This window comes from Dendrobates tinctorius, unplaced genomic scaffold (genome assembly GCF_039654945.1).
Source record: "Dendrobates tinctorius isolate UK_male_01 unplaced genomic scaffold, ASM3965494v1 ptg000097l, whole genome shotgun sequence".
NCBI classification, from domain to species: domain Eukaryota; kingdom Metazoa; phylum Chordata; class Amphibia; order Anura; family Dendrobatidae; genus Dendrobates; species Dendrobates tinctorius.
In genome coordinates this window covers 25,341,023-25,356,582 of record NW_027361765.1, presented here as the reverse complement: position 1 = coordinate 25,356,582, position 15,560 = coordinate 25,341,023, and the positions used below count along the sequence as shown (strand labels likewise).

Here is a 15,560-nt window from a genome sequence, read left to right as displayed (position 1 = left end):
ATAGTCCTGTGCCTATATACCCATCACACATCCTCTATCCCATAGTTCAGTGCCAATTTACCCATCACACATCCTCTATCCCATGGTCCAGTGCCCATCATACATACCCTCCATCCCATAGTCCTGTGCCCATATACCCATGACACATCCTCTATCCCATAGTTCAATGCCCACATACCCATCACACATCACCCTATAGTCCAGTGCTCATATACTCATCACATATCCTCTATCCCATAGTCCAGTGTCCATTTACCCATCACACATCCTCTATCCCATAGTCCAGTGCCCATTTACCCATCACACATCCTCTATCCCATGGTCCAGTGCCCATCATACATACCCTCCATCCCATAGTCCTGTGCCCATATACCCAGAACACATCCTCTATCCCATAGTTCAATGCCCACATACCCATCACACATCACCCTATAGTCCAGTGCTCATATACCCATCACATATCCTCTATCCCATAGTCCAGTGTCCATTTACCCATCACACATCCTCTATCCCATAGTCCAGTGCCAATTTACCCATCACACATCCTCTATCCCATGGTCCAGTGCCCATCATACATACCCTCCATCCCATAGTCCTGTGCCCATATACCCATAACACATCCTCTATCCCATAGTCCAATGCCCACATACCCATCACACATCACCCTATAGTCCAGTGCTCATATACCCATCACACATTCTCTATCCCATAGTCCAGTGCCCATTTACCCATCACACATCCTCTATCCCATGGTCCAGTGCCCATCATGCATACCCTCCATCCCATAGTCCTGTGCCCATATACCCATAACACATCCTCTATCCCATAGTCCAATGCCCACATACCCATCACACATCAAACTATAGTCAAGTGCCCATATACACATCACAAATTCTCTATCCCATAGTCCAATGCCCATATACCCATCACACATCATCCTATAGTTCAGTGCCCATATACCCATCACGCATACTCTATCCCATAGTCTTGTGCCCATATACCCATCATACATATCCTCCATCCCATAGTCCTGTGCCCATATACCCATCATACATATCTTCCATTCCATAGTCCCATGCCCATACACCCTTCACACATCCTCTATCTCATAGTCCAGTGTCCAGATACCCATCATACATATCCTCCATCCTATAGTCCTGTGCCCATATACCCATCACACATTCTCTATCCCATAGTCCAGTGCCCATATACCCATCACACATTCTCCATCCCATAGTCCAGTGCCTATATACCCATCACATATCCTCCATCTCATAGTCCAGTTGCCCATATACCCTTCGCACATCCTCTATCCATAGTCCCGTGCCCATATACCCATCACACATCCGCTATCCCATAGTCCTGAGCTGGGTGGCGCTGAGCAAGAAGTTCCTGGAGATGTGCTGTTATTTAACCTGGCAGTGTGGCTCTGTGTGCAACTCTGGGTGCGGCTGCTGATGCAATTTTCTATGCCGGTAACAAAGAGGCTGGCAGTAATAGAGGAGGGGGTGATTCATTTCTGTCATGTGCTCCCTGCTCCTTTCTGGGGGGCAGACAATAGCTGGGAGCTTATGTTCCTGGGGATGCTAGATTTCTCCCAAATGGTCAGTGTCTGCTGAGGTGTTGTGGAGCGGGAAAACTGTTGTTCAGAGCAACCAACCACAGCTCAGCTTTCAACTTTTAAACGGCTTTGGTGAAATGACAGATGCTTAGTGATTGGTTGCTATGGGCAACACAGGCAGTTTAACCTGTTGTGGTCAAGATGCTGTGCCTATGAAATAGCTATATACAGTATACAGTGTATATATATATTGTAGGGATTTGACTCGCTTAGGTGCAGCGGGAGACAAACATGAGGCACGTTCCTTTAAAATTTCACCAGGTTTATTACTCCATAAACCATAGACAGCATAACACTGAAATGTAACCTTCACTTCAGGCAAAGGAACAGAAATGTCCGTGGCTTCAGACTCGGACTGAGAGTCTCAGCACATGCTGGGAGCTGTAGTCCTCCCCATATACACTCTCTGTAGTGTCCCACCTGGACACATGGAAGTCTGTCCACACTCAGACAGACTCCCTCCACACTCTCACATGTGCCAAACACCTCAATTACATAGCCCTGTAACCACACCCAAAGGGGATCACATGGCTATGACATCACCAAAGGTTGTATAGACACACAGGCTTCCCTGACACAGTGTAACAGAAAGATCAGCAGTACCTCTGCTGATCAATACACCCTGGAGCCTGCATCCCAAGGCCACCCACCTTGAGACCCATAATGGTCATTTAGGACCCTGCTCCTGTTACCACACTGAATGTGCCTGTACACCCGTCCTGGGACACCCACACAGCGCCCCCTAGCCGACACAGTGGTAACTACACCACATAATATATATATATATATTAGACTAGATATTTATATACATATGTAAATATGAGATATTTATTATACGGGGCTTTGCGTGTAGAGTGAGTGTGGCTATGTGGTGTGGGCGTGGCTTGATGTACACACACATACACACATACATACTGTACATACACTCATTTTTATATATATATAGATAATATAAAGATTTATTTTGATTTGTAATTCTTCTGTTTTATTTAGACCTTCACGTGTTGTAGTGTTGCTACATCTGTTCTCAACTATGGATCGTCTGGAGGCACCTTGGGTACCACTATTGGCTGTTCATTGGCAGTCACAATGGCAGTTTATGCAACTGGGGGAGTGTCAGGTAACTATATGTATTATTTTGACAATTTTTTACAAATGTAAAACAAAAATAAAACAATCCAAGAACGTATATATTATTTCATGACCTTAAATGCTTGATATGCTCCGATTATAAGGGTTAGAGCTTATAATCATGTTTAAGTCATGAATATTCACTTATAAATGATATCAGGTGCAATATTTGGAATAGGGATGAGGGGCAATATGAAAAGTTTTAACTTCTTGTATGTGTATGGCTAAGTAAGGGGAAAAGCTGCTGGTAACATCAGAAAGATGAAGGGAGTCACACTAGTGTATGGCATCCAATGTGACTATGACCCTTGGCTCCTGCGTTGTGTCACTTACATGGGTGCAAGTGAGCAGAGTCTCAGTGCCAATCGCAGCATCCTACGATTGTTCTTGCACACTGATTCAGATTTTTATTTATTTTATTTTGTTTAGCAGCATTAATTCCACAGTGCTTTGCAAATATTATTGGCACTGCCCTCATTGGGGATCGCAATCTAGAATCCCTATCAGTATATCTTTGGAAAGTGGGAGAAAACCAGAGTACCCCCACTCAAACACATGGAGAACATACAAACTCCTTGCAGATGTTGTCCTTGGTGGGATTTGAACCCAAGACCCCAGCACTGCAAGACTAACCACTGAGCCACCGTGCTGCCCCATGAGAGATGAGAAAATAATCACAGACGTGAGCTGCTCCATAGAGTAACACTGTGTCGCGTGCTATGCAATGTTTTATCGCATAGCACTCAGCCGTATTGTGCGGTAGTGTGACTCCGGCAGACTGTTTGTGATTTCTCACCCTGTAAGGATTTAAGTCAGGGGGATAGATGATATGTGCCCTCCAGTTGTCACAGGGGATATTTTTCCATTTATACTAATAGAATAGACTATTCTAACTACAACCTGATCAGGATATTTGTTATTTTAGGACTTGGATGTTTACCTGTATACCACAGGTATTTTTAGTCTACTTAGTTCTGGTGCATATGTAATGATGTGAGAATGTCGACATTGGCATTTGAGGAATGTATGAACTATGCAGATTCTGAATGTTTATTTTTATGATGTAATATGTGTCTCAGGCTTTGCGTTGGTCAGAAATTTAGCCGCAAATACATATTTTATGCATTTTCAGCAAAACATTTTACTTTATTGCCAAATTACATGACTGTGTCCATATCTAAAAAGTGCTGGATAATATTTTCATAGTGCAACAGGTGTCCATTTTCAGAAAATGTATGTTAGGTGCCGTGATTCTCCCACTGCATTGGGTAAATCCCCAGTCTTGTCTGCCTCTGTGGTCTCCCATTGTGCTCTAGCCGCAGTGGTGGCTACTCAGCAAAGATGTTGGTCTCAGCATCTTACTCAGACTCAGCCAAAGCTATAGTAACTAGCTACAGGCAGCAGCAAAGAGACGTTTCAGAGGCTAAGTCTGGATTTCTCCCTACTGAGAATGCTCGTGAGGTGGCGACCTCTCATTGGTGGTTTGTCGTCAGCTGCTCGGTTGACGTGGCAGGTCCGGATTGGTCCACAAACAAGGTCCTGTCTGACTGGACTTAAACGGAACATATAAAAAGTTCCCAGAAGTGGGCGTCGGTGTGCTAAAGTCATTTGTGTTTGGTGTGTTGGTGGATACATTACCACCCTGTGTGCATGTAAAATACTGACAGGGTTGTAATCATGTCAGCACAATCCGTACTTACTGTGCTGGCAGCTGCTTCTTCCCTGCTGTGTCCCCCATTCCTCCTTGCGTTCAAAGGACAGGAGGCAGAGTCCAAAGCAACTTTAAACAATATGGGTTTATTATCTTCAGGACACAGCACATCCATAACACTTCCAGCACATTTGTCACAGCACCAGCAATACAGTTCTCCATCTGCACCAGCAATACAGTTCTCCATCTTTCCCTACTTCTTTTTCTGTGTCATGGAATAGGCCACAGAGATATAATGAGATGAGGAGCCCAGTGAAAATGTCACTACAATATATCTCCCTGCAGCCTGCTTTGTCTCAGACTCAGAAATACTGTCTATAGGGTCGTCCACCCCTTCTACGGTTATCCTGCCTGCGCACTTTCACTGTGGCCCACTCTAACTTCTTCTGTAAATTACTTCACTCTTCACTACATTGCTGTGCATACTGTGCTCTCAACTCTTCTCTTCCTTCCTTATACTCCCACTCCTTTCCACCTTAACATGCAGTGTACTCAGTGCCCCCATCTAGTGGCCCTTTTTCCTAACTGCACTGTCCCTACCTTACACAAAATGCAAGGTTACGAAAATACAACACAATGAAATATATAACAATTATATACAGATAAATATAGATAGCAGCATAAACATTTACAGAGGTAAAGCCCAAACCCCTTTACATGCACATGTGCCGCCACTAGCACTGCGAGTTTAGGCAAGCAGTGTAGGGTGGGAACTCCTGCTTGGCTTAGCATCTGAACCGGGCATCCTAACTCATATGTGTCGATCGCACACCATGTATCAGAGCAAACGCAGCCACCAGCTTAGACCTTCCTTGGGGGGTAGCTATAGGGACCCCAATTAGCGTTACTATCACTATATTCCTGTGAAGCCTAACAGGGTATAGGCTTGAGTGCTCTCTTTTGTTATACCACTCTGTGGAGCAAACGAGCAAGTAATTTGCATGCTTTCCCCACGGAGTAACATTTAACTCAGTGTGTTTACGGTGCTTGCACGCAGCTTTTCTCTGCCATTGGTTACTAGCTGCGGTTCCTCTATCACCGCATGGTGGGCCCTGTGTTGCGATCGCACCTTTTCATAATTTATATTTGGTGCGATCTGCAAACCCTAACAATATATGAGCATGGAGCTATAATGATATTTTATTTTTTTGATTCAGGTATTATTTGTTCTTAAAAAGAGTTAAAATTAGTTAATTGACAGACTGTGCACTTATTTGAGGTCCTGACAGCTAACATTAGGCAATCAAAGATCTTCACCACTCAAATACTTTAATGAGAAGCCAACATCAGAAAATAACCCACTCTTTAAAATCAGGTTTTCATGTTACATGGCTATACTTCGTTTTTATATTAAGATTAGTGTTCATCAAACACCAAAATGATCGAGTACTCAGTGCTTGAATCAACTCGACATGGACATGGTCAAATCGAGTAATGACCATAATGTAAGTGAATGTCAAACTTGAACATTTTTCTGCTCGATCTAGAATCAAGTTGTGCCAAGCACATTCGCCCATCACTAATTAAGATATCTATTTAAAAAAAATAGAAATCTTGGAATTCTCACACTTTTTAGATTCTTACTTATTGTCTTTTTAAGAAATCTTTACAGCAATCATACATATTATCAGATGCAGGATTATGACAGGTAACTCCTCCATAAACAGCTGATAGCACAGGATCCACCAATCACAATAGGTGATGTCACAGCTGACCCTGCTCTTACTCCCTTCACAATTAGGCCAGGTTCACATTGCGTTATGGCAGTCCATTTAATGGATTGCGTTACAAAGCGTCATTAACTCGATGTAACGCATCCATTAACGCACCCATACACTGTCATAATCGGCATGCATTAGCGATGTGCTGTCATGCTGTAACGGAACCTCAGACGCAGTCTACAGCGTTCGAGGGTCCCTCATGGCTAGCGCAGATGGAGCAGCTGCGCTAACGTGATCGCATAAACGGGATCAAAAGAAGAGTAGTGTTAGATGCGTTAAACGGACTGCCATAACGCTATGTGAACCTGGCCTTACCTTTTTACATGTTCATTAAATACTTCATTATAAAATATAGGTGAAGTCTGCCCATTGTGGCTAATGTACATGTAGATTTCCAGAAACAAAAAGAAGTTAGAGTCAAAAAATGCCTCTGTGGCCAGTGTGACAATTGCAAGGTTTCATTTTTTTATTTGTAATACAGATTGTGATATGCCAAAAAATAACATAAAAAAACTAATTAATGCCAGCTCACCGTTGAAGTTTATAGGAGGCCTGCGTGCATGGAACCACGAGCCGATCACTTATGTATAGCAATTGCAGGATTAAGAGGACATGTTCCAGCTTCTAGTAAAATTTTCAGAATAATCTTTTTTCCATAAAAAATAATTAAAAATATAATAGACAGGAACAGGAGCAAGCAACGCGTTTTGAACACGGTTGATCTTTATCAAGCTGTTTGTGCATTGTTTGTTTCTTTCTCCTATTATTGACCCAGATTACCTATCCGTCCTGACTGACCTCTCCACTCCTGATCTTGGCTATTCATACTGATGTTGTGCCTGCCTGATTCCTGCCCTAGCCTCGAACTGTCTGGCTGTGCTTTGTCTTGGCCCTCCTGTACCATGCCTCTGACTCTCCAATCAGCTGCTTCAGATCCCTGGTGTAATACCTGACAGTGTCTTTAGCACACACACAATAGAGGTCTCCACACCTCCAGGCACAGACACAGAATGAGACATCTGGCCTCCATTTTATTAGCCAACCCACGCCCCTGGGGTTGGGATATGTGAGTGGTCATTCCCGCTCATCTCTTATGACCGCTCGTAAAACCTGGCCCTGGAGCGGCCAAATAACTCTCTCAGCACTATATGAGCTGGAGCATGCTTCCGAGTTCACATCACTGCAGCTAATAACTGTGATGACACATATCTACCCACAAGGACTCCTTCTTACAACATCTACAGTAGGTTGCACATGTAGGAACATGATCCGACTGGGGGGTGGTCCCTTTTTTGCCGCGAACAGACTGGAGACAGAAACTGGTGTACGTTCAACAGGTCCTCTTGATTTCCGTCCTACCGACCACCACAGCAGCACGACAGCTTCCATACACACAGGCCCGGGTACCCTGCACCTTCTTCTCTTTCCTAAATTGACGTCCCTCGTGGTTCTATCACTGTTTCTGCCCTAGGCCTACCACCACAGCGCTTTGCCTGTCTGAGTCCATCCATCTGGTACCCCCGGGCTTCCCCTGTCCTGCGGCTCTCCTGTCAGGGCCACCCCCCTGACTGTCTCTTTTTCCAGTCCCTTCTCGAGCTCTTCCTCTTTCAGTCTCTTCCTCCTTCAGTCTTCCCCTCCGCTAAACTCCTCCTTCTGGACTGGCTTCCCTGGACTCCCTCTCTCTCTTTTATTTCCCTCCCTGGGAATTCCCCTCTTGAGTCCCTGTAACTCCGCCCACCATGACTTTGCAGTTTCTTTAGCATTAGCTGCTGTTAAGTCCTTTCCCTGCCTTCTTCTGTCTCCCTCTAGTGGCCAAACCTTAGTACTACACTGTCTCCTTCTCCTGCTGTTCTTTGTATCCCCCTAGTGGCCAAAACCCAGTCCTTAGGTCAGTCAACTTCACTACTCACACACTGTACTAATTGTATTTGCCACAGACATCTGTATATCTACCTATTGAATTTGTATTTACTGTATGTAATCAATCTCTTCTATCCTGTTGACTCCTGCCGGGATTTAAAACTAGGCGGCTGCTGAATTGCTGGATTTTCTTCTATCTATCTATCTACAGTATCTATGCAATAGATATACATATATATATGTGTGTGCATAACTGACATCTATATATCTATGTATTCTATGTCTATATATCTATTTTATTCTAAGCTGTCACTCTGATTTTACTGTACGCGCAACATGAATTGCCGGCTTTTCAAAGGACACCGGTGCATAAAAATCGGACAGCACTTGCATGGTCCGAGTGCTGTGCAATTTTTTTCTCCCACCCATAGGCTTGCATTGTTTGTTGAAGTTCCTAAAGGAGAAAGATGTGGTGTTATCTTAGCATAGTGAGATGGGCAGCACGGTGGCTCAGTGGTTAGTACTTCAGCCTTGCAGTGGTGGGTTCCTGGGTTCAAATCCCACCAAGGACAACGTCTGCAAGGAGTTTGTATGTTTTTCCCGTGTTTGCGTGGGTTTCCTCCGGGTACTCCGGTTTCCTCCCACATTCCAAAGGCATACTGAAAGGGAAGTTAGATTGTGAGCCCCATTGGGGAGAGTGCCAATAATGTCTGTAAAGCGCTGTGGAATTAATGGCGCTATATAAATGAGTAAAGTAAATAAAACATAATTGAGTGGGTGAGTATCTATAGGAATTTGCTCATCTGAATCGGAAGTGCTAACTTAGGCTTACTTGACTACTCTTGCTTGAAGTATGGATGTATTTGTAAGAGACTGTGGCCGACCTGGTGGGGAGGGATTGGACCCTGAAAGAGGTGTATCCCACAAAGTAGATGCCAGATGCTGGGAGGGAATGGTGCTGACTTTGCCACCGAGAGAAATCAAGGTTCATAAACTTCAGGTTGCTTAGTAAAACATTTTTTTATTCAGACTGCTAAAAACTATATACACAATGCATTTTGGCTGTTTGCAGCCTTCTTCATGTGTATGGAGAAAATTAATTTGATCCTTCTTATATAGCCCTTTTGCAATGTGAGAGAGGGAGGGGAGACAAAAGAGGAAGATGAGGAGTGATTCATCCTACACTGTTCTTTTAAATATACTGTATATATATATAAAACATGACATATAAAATGTATTAAAAAATAATATTGATAATAATGAACTTATGAACCTATTAATAAGAAACATGTCAATCTAATTAAATTCCCATATGAAAACTAAAATGTAAATCTATCCTTTAAAAAAAAAAAGAAAACTTTTGAAAAAAAATTTTGAAAAAAACTTTAAGAAAAATAAAAAATCTAATTAATGGATAAATAGAAAAACATTTTTTCTCTCTTAAGATAACAGAATAAAAAATGGGAGAAAAGACATATCTGTATGTAATATGTATATATTAGTCCTGTGTTAATACAATTATTTATCTTTTTATCTTATTATTTACTATGCATTTTCTTATATATTATTCTTGTTTGTACCTAATCAGTGAAGTGTATACAACTAGGGCCATACATGACAAGTACTCATATACATGCACATATACCTACACACATACATATACATACACTGTATACACATATACAAACCTGCACGTACAAGGAAAATACAGAGATCCATAACCAAACTTATTTGTAACGTTGATGATTAAACTTGTTCCAGTTTGTCGTTCAGACCATCCGGAAATAAACTTTGCAGTTTAAATATCCAAAATGATTCTTTAGTATTCAGACTCTTTTTTCTATTTAGTGATTCTACAGTGTATTGATTTGATCCAGTGGTGTGATTTTGACCAAATTCAAGTTTTTATTGTGCTTCATCACTATATGTCTAGAAAGACTTTTTAAAAATTTTTTACATTATGCCCGTGGCCATTCATGCATGCTCTCAGGGTCTGGGTGGTACGATGCACATATTGTAGACCACAAATACAGGTTACCACATAAATCACATGATCAGAATTGCATTTTAAGTTTTGTGCGATCCTATTTTTTCTCCCTTACTATTAGACTTAATTTCTTTAGCTCCATGATTTATAATTCTGCAGAAGCTTTTTTTTTTTAAAAGCAATTAGAGACTCCCCCCTCTCCTTTATAAACTGATAGATCAGCATTGATTTTTTGAGGGCTTTGGAGCTATCATGATTTTTACCATTGTACCCTTCCGAAGGTGATTTGTGGTTCTTTTGGTAAAATTGTTTTTAATATAGGGTCCTTTCTCAATAAGTACCAATATTTCTTTAGGTTGTTATGAATAAACTTATTACCCTGGCTGTATGCTGTGATAAAATTATGTCTCCAAAGGTTTTTATCCTACTTTCGTCTACCTTCTTATTTTGTTTATTGATACAATCCTATTGTGTTGAATTAAAATTTTTATGGAAGGCTGTTTCCACAATTCCAATGGGATATCTTTTTTCTTTAAACTTTTTTTCAAGAATTTTTTGATAATGGATAATCAGACGTTAAAGTACAGTTTCTCCTGATTTGATGAAATTGACTTGATGGAATATTCTTTTTTAAATTAGGGAAATGAGCACTGGTGAAATCTAGATACCCTTTCCATCAACTGTTTTGAAGTGTGTTTTGCTCATGATAGTCCTATCTGTATGAAATAATTCCAAATCTAGATATATAATTTTATCACTCGCAATATGAGCCATGAATGTAAGGCCCCACTCACTGTCATTGAGTCCTCTCACAATTTTTAATGCCTCCTGTTCTTTTCCACTCCATATGATGATCAACTCATCAATTTATCTACGATAGTATTTAATGAATGTTTTATACTCATCTGTCATAATTGATGATAGGGACTTGAATTGCCCCATAAACAAATTTGCGAAACTTGGGGTGACCTGAGTCCCCATTGCGGTCCCAAGCTGCTGCAGGTATAGTTTGTCTTCAAACATAAAAAGGTTATGCTCCAATATAAAATGCAGACCTGCCAGCAAAAAAAGCTTTTGTTCCATTTTTTAGGTAGTATCTGTGATCAGGTAAAATTCTATACATCCTAGTCCCAATTTGTGTCCAATATTGGAATACAGCACTGTGACATCCAATGTTATAAATAAATATTTCTCCTCACATGCATGTGTTGCGGCTGTGTTCATAGTCTTCTACTAGGCATTGCTCCTACTTGCCAGTTTCCTACTCCACACTGATGAGGGGCAATACCCCGAAACAGCTGTCTGTGGATGGATACCATGTTTTGGAATAGGTGGTTTCCTTCATTGGAGACTGCCCTTCCCGTGGTTGTTCCCTCCCTGGGAAAGACCTGGCTAGTCATTGCTTGCATTGAGAAACATGTGATAGTGTCTCCGCGGCTTGTGTTTTGCATATATTTACATATTTCCCATAATTGTGGGGGCATTGCCCTAGAATCACTGCGTTGAGAAACATGTGATGGTGTCTCCGCAGTGTTGGATGTTGATCTCCATGATTTCATTCATCCTCATTTTTCCCAATATAAAATGCAGACCTGCCAGCAAAAAAAGCTTTTATTCCATTTTTTAGGTAGTATCTGTGATCAGGTAAAATTCTATGCATCCTAGTCCCAATTTGTGTCCAATATTGGAATACAGCACTGTGACATCCAATGTTATAAATAAATAATTCTCCTCACATGCATGTGTTGCGGCTGTGTCACAGTCACAACACATGCATGGAGAGTCTATGTGTTGGGCTCCCCATGCATGTGCTGTGACTGTGACACAACCACGACATATGCAGCTGCGGCGGCTAAGAACTGTTCAGCTGGCACGATCCAGGAAGCCATGTTACCGCTGTAGCTTATTCGGCAAGTGGTATAGCTTGCCGAATAAGCGGGGAACCGAAGATATTCACTCAACTCTAGTAAAGGGACTGATGGCATTGTGGATGATTATGGAGGTGGTGGACATGTAGGTCTTATTTCTAAAAAAGAGATATGTAAAGCATTACTGACTGAGGAGGGTGAAGCAGATGGTGGAGAAGGCTGTTGTAGTATAGTCTTCTGTGTGGATGAGTGATAGGAGAAATCATGTACAGGGTGGGCCATTTATATGGACACACCTAAATAAAATGGGAATGGTTGGTGATATCAACTTCCTGTTTGTGGCACATTAGTATATGGGGGGTATTTTTTTTTGGATCCAACTTTATTTTTTTCCAGTGGGAAGAGGGTCATCTGACACATCATACTTATTGAGAATTTCACAAGAAAATAATGGTGTGGTTGGTTTTAACATAACTTTGTGAGGCTGCAGGTAAAAAGGGAATGAAAAATGAATGAACTGGGGGAGGGGAAGAGGGAAGGTTGTTGTTTCACTGTAGTGAAAGTAACCTGGGATTAGGTGCTGGGAATAAGCATATCAAAGGTGATTTTTTTTTTGCTGATGATGTTATGGGAATTTTTGTCTGCTTTCATAGCTTCCAGGTAGATGAATCTGCATGCCTAGTTAGATGACTGTGCAGACCACTTGGACTCCCACTGATTCTTTGCACTTGAGGGAAAAAAAGAAAGGGATTTTGTTGTTCCATTGGCAATGATTGGTAATTGTTTTTATAGGAGGTATTGTATGGTTTTGGTGGCACTTTAAAGTTGGAATTTGTGACTGCCACTGTCAGCAGAAATGAATTGCTTTGTGTGGATGTATCTAGTTTCAGTTTGCTGACTTTTTCTTCAGCCAGTTCTCTCTCAAATGTTCTCAATCAAGAAGTCAAATTTTTGTTTAATTCATCATAAGAGGGGAAAGAATTGTAATTGTCTAGATCTGATAGTAGAGCCTCACAGCGTGATGCCGCTTAGGAAGCCAGATTCATTCGTTTCATAATCAGGATATTTACTAAAATCATAGAACATATCTGTAAATGCAAGTTCCAGTCTATAGTGAAAATATTGTCATCAGGGAAAGTGCAGAAAGGAAAATGTGGAGTAACCATGAACCACAAAACACAGACAAATTTTATTAATACATGATTAAAATTTCAACTACATCCAGGGCATACAGGCAGACCAGGCAGCTGCCTAGGGCCCCGCTCCTCCAGGAGGCTCCAGCCAGTGCCGTGCCACTGATAGCGGGACATCATACAGCCGCTATGGGGCCCGTGAGTCAGGAGGGCCTGTCTGCCGCCAGCGCCGACTCCCTCCCACCGCCGCAGCATTCAAGTATGAAGGCATCTATGATGCAGGTACAGTTCAAAGCAATGATGGAGGAGAGAGCATCAGATGACACTCCCTCTCCCATCATTCCCCTCTGACACTGCGGGTGCAAGATGATGTCACTTCATCAGGCACCCACTGTGTGCCTCCGCTGAGACGGGAGCCGAGCCTGGAGCAGTGCGGGGGCACGAGGAGAGGCGAGAATTGTGTGTTTTTTTTTAAATATATCAGTGAGTGAGTACTGGACTGTGGGGCCATTCTCGGGGGGTGGGGGCTGTATTCTTTGAGTGGCTACATTATATTTTATGGGGGGCTGTGTTATATTCTATGAGGGAGAATTGAATCATACTCTATGAGGGAGCTACGTTATACTATCTGAGGGGGCAACATTGTATTCTTTGGGGGGCAGCATTGTATTCTAAGGGGGGCTATATTATTTTGTATGAGGGCTTAATTATACTCTATGAGGGGGCTACATTGTATTCTATGGAGGGGTTACCTTATACTTTATAAGGGGGTGCTGTCACGACTGCGGCCACAGAAGTGGCCCAGCAGGCACCCCCACGCCATGGCGAGGGGGTGGGCGTCTTCCGAGGACGCAATATGGACCCTCTATACCACAGAGGGGACCCGGGCCTACCTGAACTAGGGAAGGGCAGCGACCAGGATTCTGTGGCAGCTGAGCATGTGGACAAGGACACGTAGGACTTGATGACACTGCACAACTTCAGGTATAAATAAAGTAAAGTTTACTTAAAGTAAAGTCACAGTACATAGACAAAACCAGGACACAAGATCATCAGGACATCAGGACACACGAGGTCATCAGGACATCAGGGTCACCCCCAGACATCAGAAGGGAGTCGTTTGGTTCCGGACATCCAACACGACCTACAGGCACAACTGCAGTCATCCAGCTCCAGGCAGCGGTCATCAGGTTCCAGACTGTGGTCGTCAGGCTCCAGGCATCGGACCTAGGAAGGAACTCAAGCGTTATGGTACTAACACCGCAGGATTGCTGGGCCTGCATGGAGCTAGCACTGCATGGTAGTCAGAGCACAGCATTAAAGATGCTCAGCAGGAACACTGGTTTCAAGAGTCTCAGAGTCACTGGGTGCGAGGCTCCAAACGCAGAGAGATTCCAGGAACATAACACAGCAAACAGTTCAGACATAGTCAGGTAAGGGATAGGTACAGGATCAAGATTCAAGCCTGGATACACCACCTCAAGGCCAGGGCAAATTTAGACTGGGTCAGGTACAGGATCAGGGATTCAGGCCCGGATATACCGCCTCCGGGGCAGGGCGAGGGACAGGACAAAGCAGGAATCAAGGCAGGGAATTTGGTACCAAAACATAGACAGACGAGGTCCAGGGACACAGACACGAGACACACATGGAAGGTTCAGGAGCTTTGTGAGTTGTGAGTAGCTCTGACCCTGCCCATACGGCAGGGTAAGTTTATAAAGGGGTTGCCCCTCAGCAATTGGCTGGGGACAGCATTTCAAGTACACACACTAACCCTGATAAAAGCAGGGAAGGTGTGGCTGTGCACGCCCTAAGCACACAGAAGCCATTGCAGCACAATCAGTGCAGGAACTGCAGCTTAGAGCACCTGGCATTGTCTGCAAGCCTAGACACACGTGGAAAGTCATGCACCAGCTGCAAATGACCTCACAACCCGCGGACAGCTTCCACAGCGGCGACCAAGGATCGCACATGTGAATGGTCAAGCAGCAGAGCAAAGACCTAGCACCACATGTGCAGCTACGCAGCAGAGAAGGGAACTGAGCAGGCTCCACACAGGCAAAAGCCAGCAGTATCCCAGCTCAATTAGGGGGAAAGGAGTAAGGAGTTAAAGCAAAAAGCATGCATTGTCACGCCGACAATTAAATACAAACAGAACGGCATGACAGGTGCATTATATTCTATGGCGGGGCTGCATTATATTCTATAGGGGGCTGCATTATACTCTATGATGGGGCTACCATATATTCTATGGAGGGGCTGCATTATACTATATGAGGGGGGCTGCATTATATTGTATGTGGGGGTTACATTATATTGTATGGTGGGACTGCATTATACTCTTGAAGGGGCTACATTATATTCTATGAGGTGGCTGCATTATACTCTGTGGGGTGACTGCATTATATTGCATCAAGGACTATGGAGAATACATTATACTATATGAACAACTATGAGGTGCCTTATACTATGGGAAGTGAATTGTACTACATGGATGACTATGGTAGTGCATTATACTATATGGAGTA

At 42.9% G+C, this 15,560-nt stretch overlaps 1 protein-coding gene across 1 annotated transcript in view; it reads left to right on the top strand.

Annotated features, from left to right (window-relative positions):
* Nucleotides 1–15,560, top strand: part of AQP9 (aquaporin 9) — a 314,039-nt gene that overhangs the window by 227,462 nt on the left and 71,017 nt on the right. Inside the window, exon 3 of the mRNA XM_073586977.1 lies at nt 2,615–2,741. Coding sequence (XP_073443078.1) covers nt 2,615–2,741 — 127 coding nt within the window. The remainder of the gene's footprint in view (nt 1–2,614; nt 2,742–15,560) is intronic.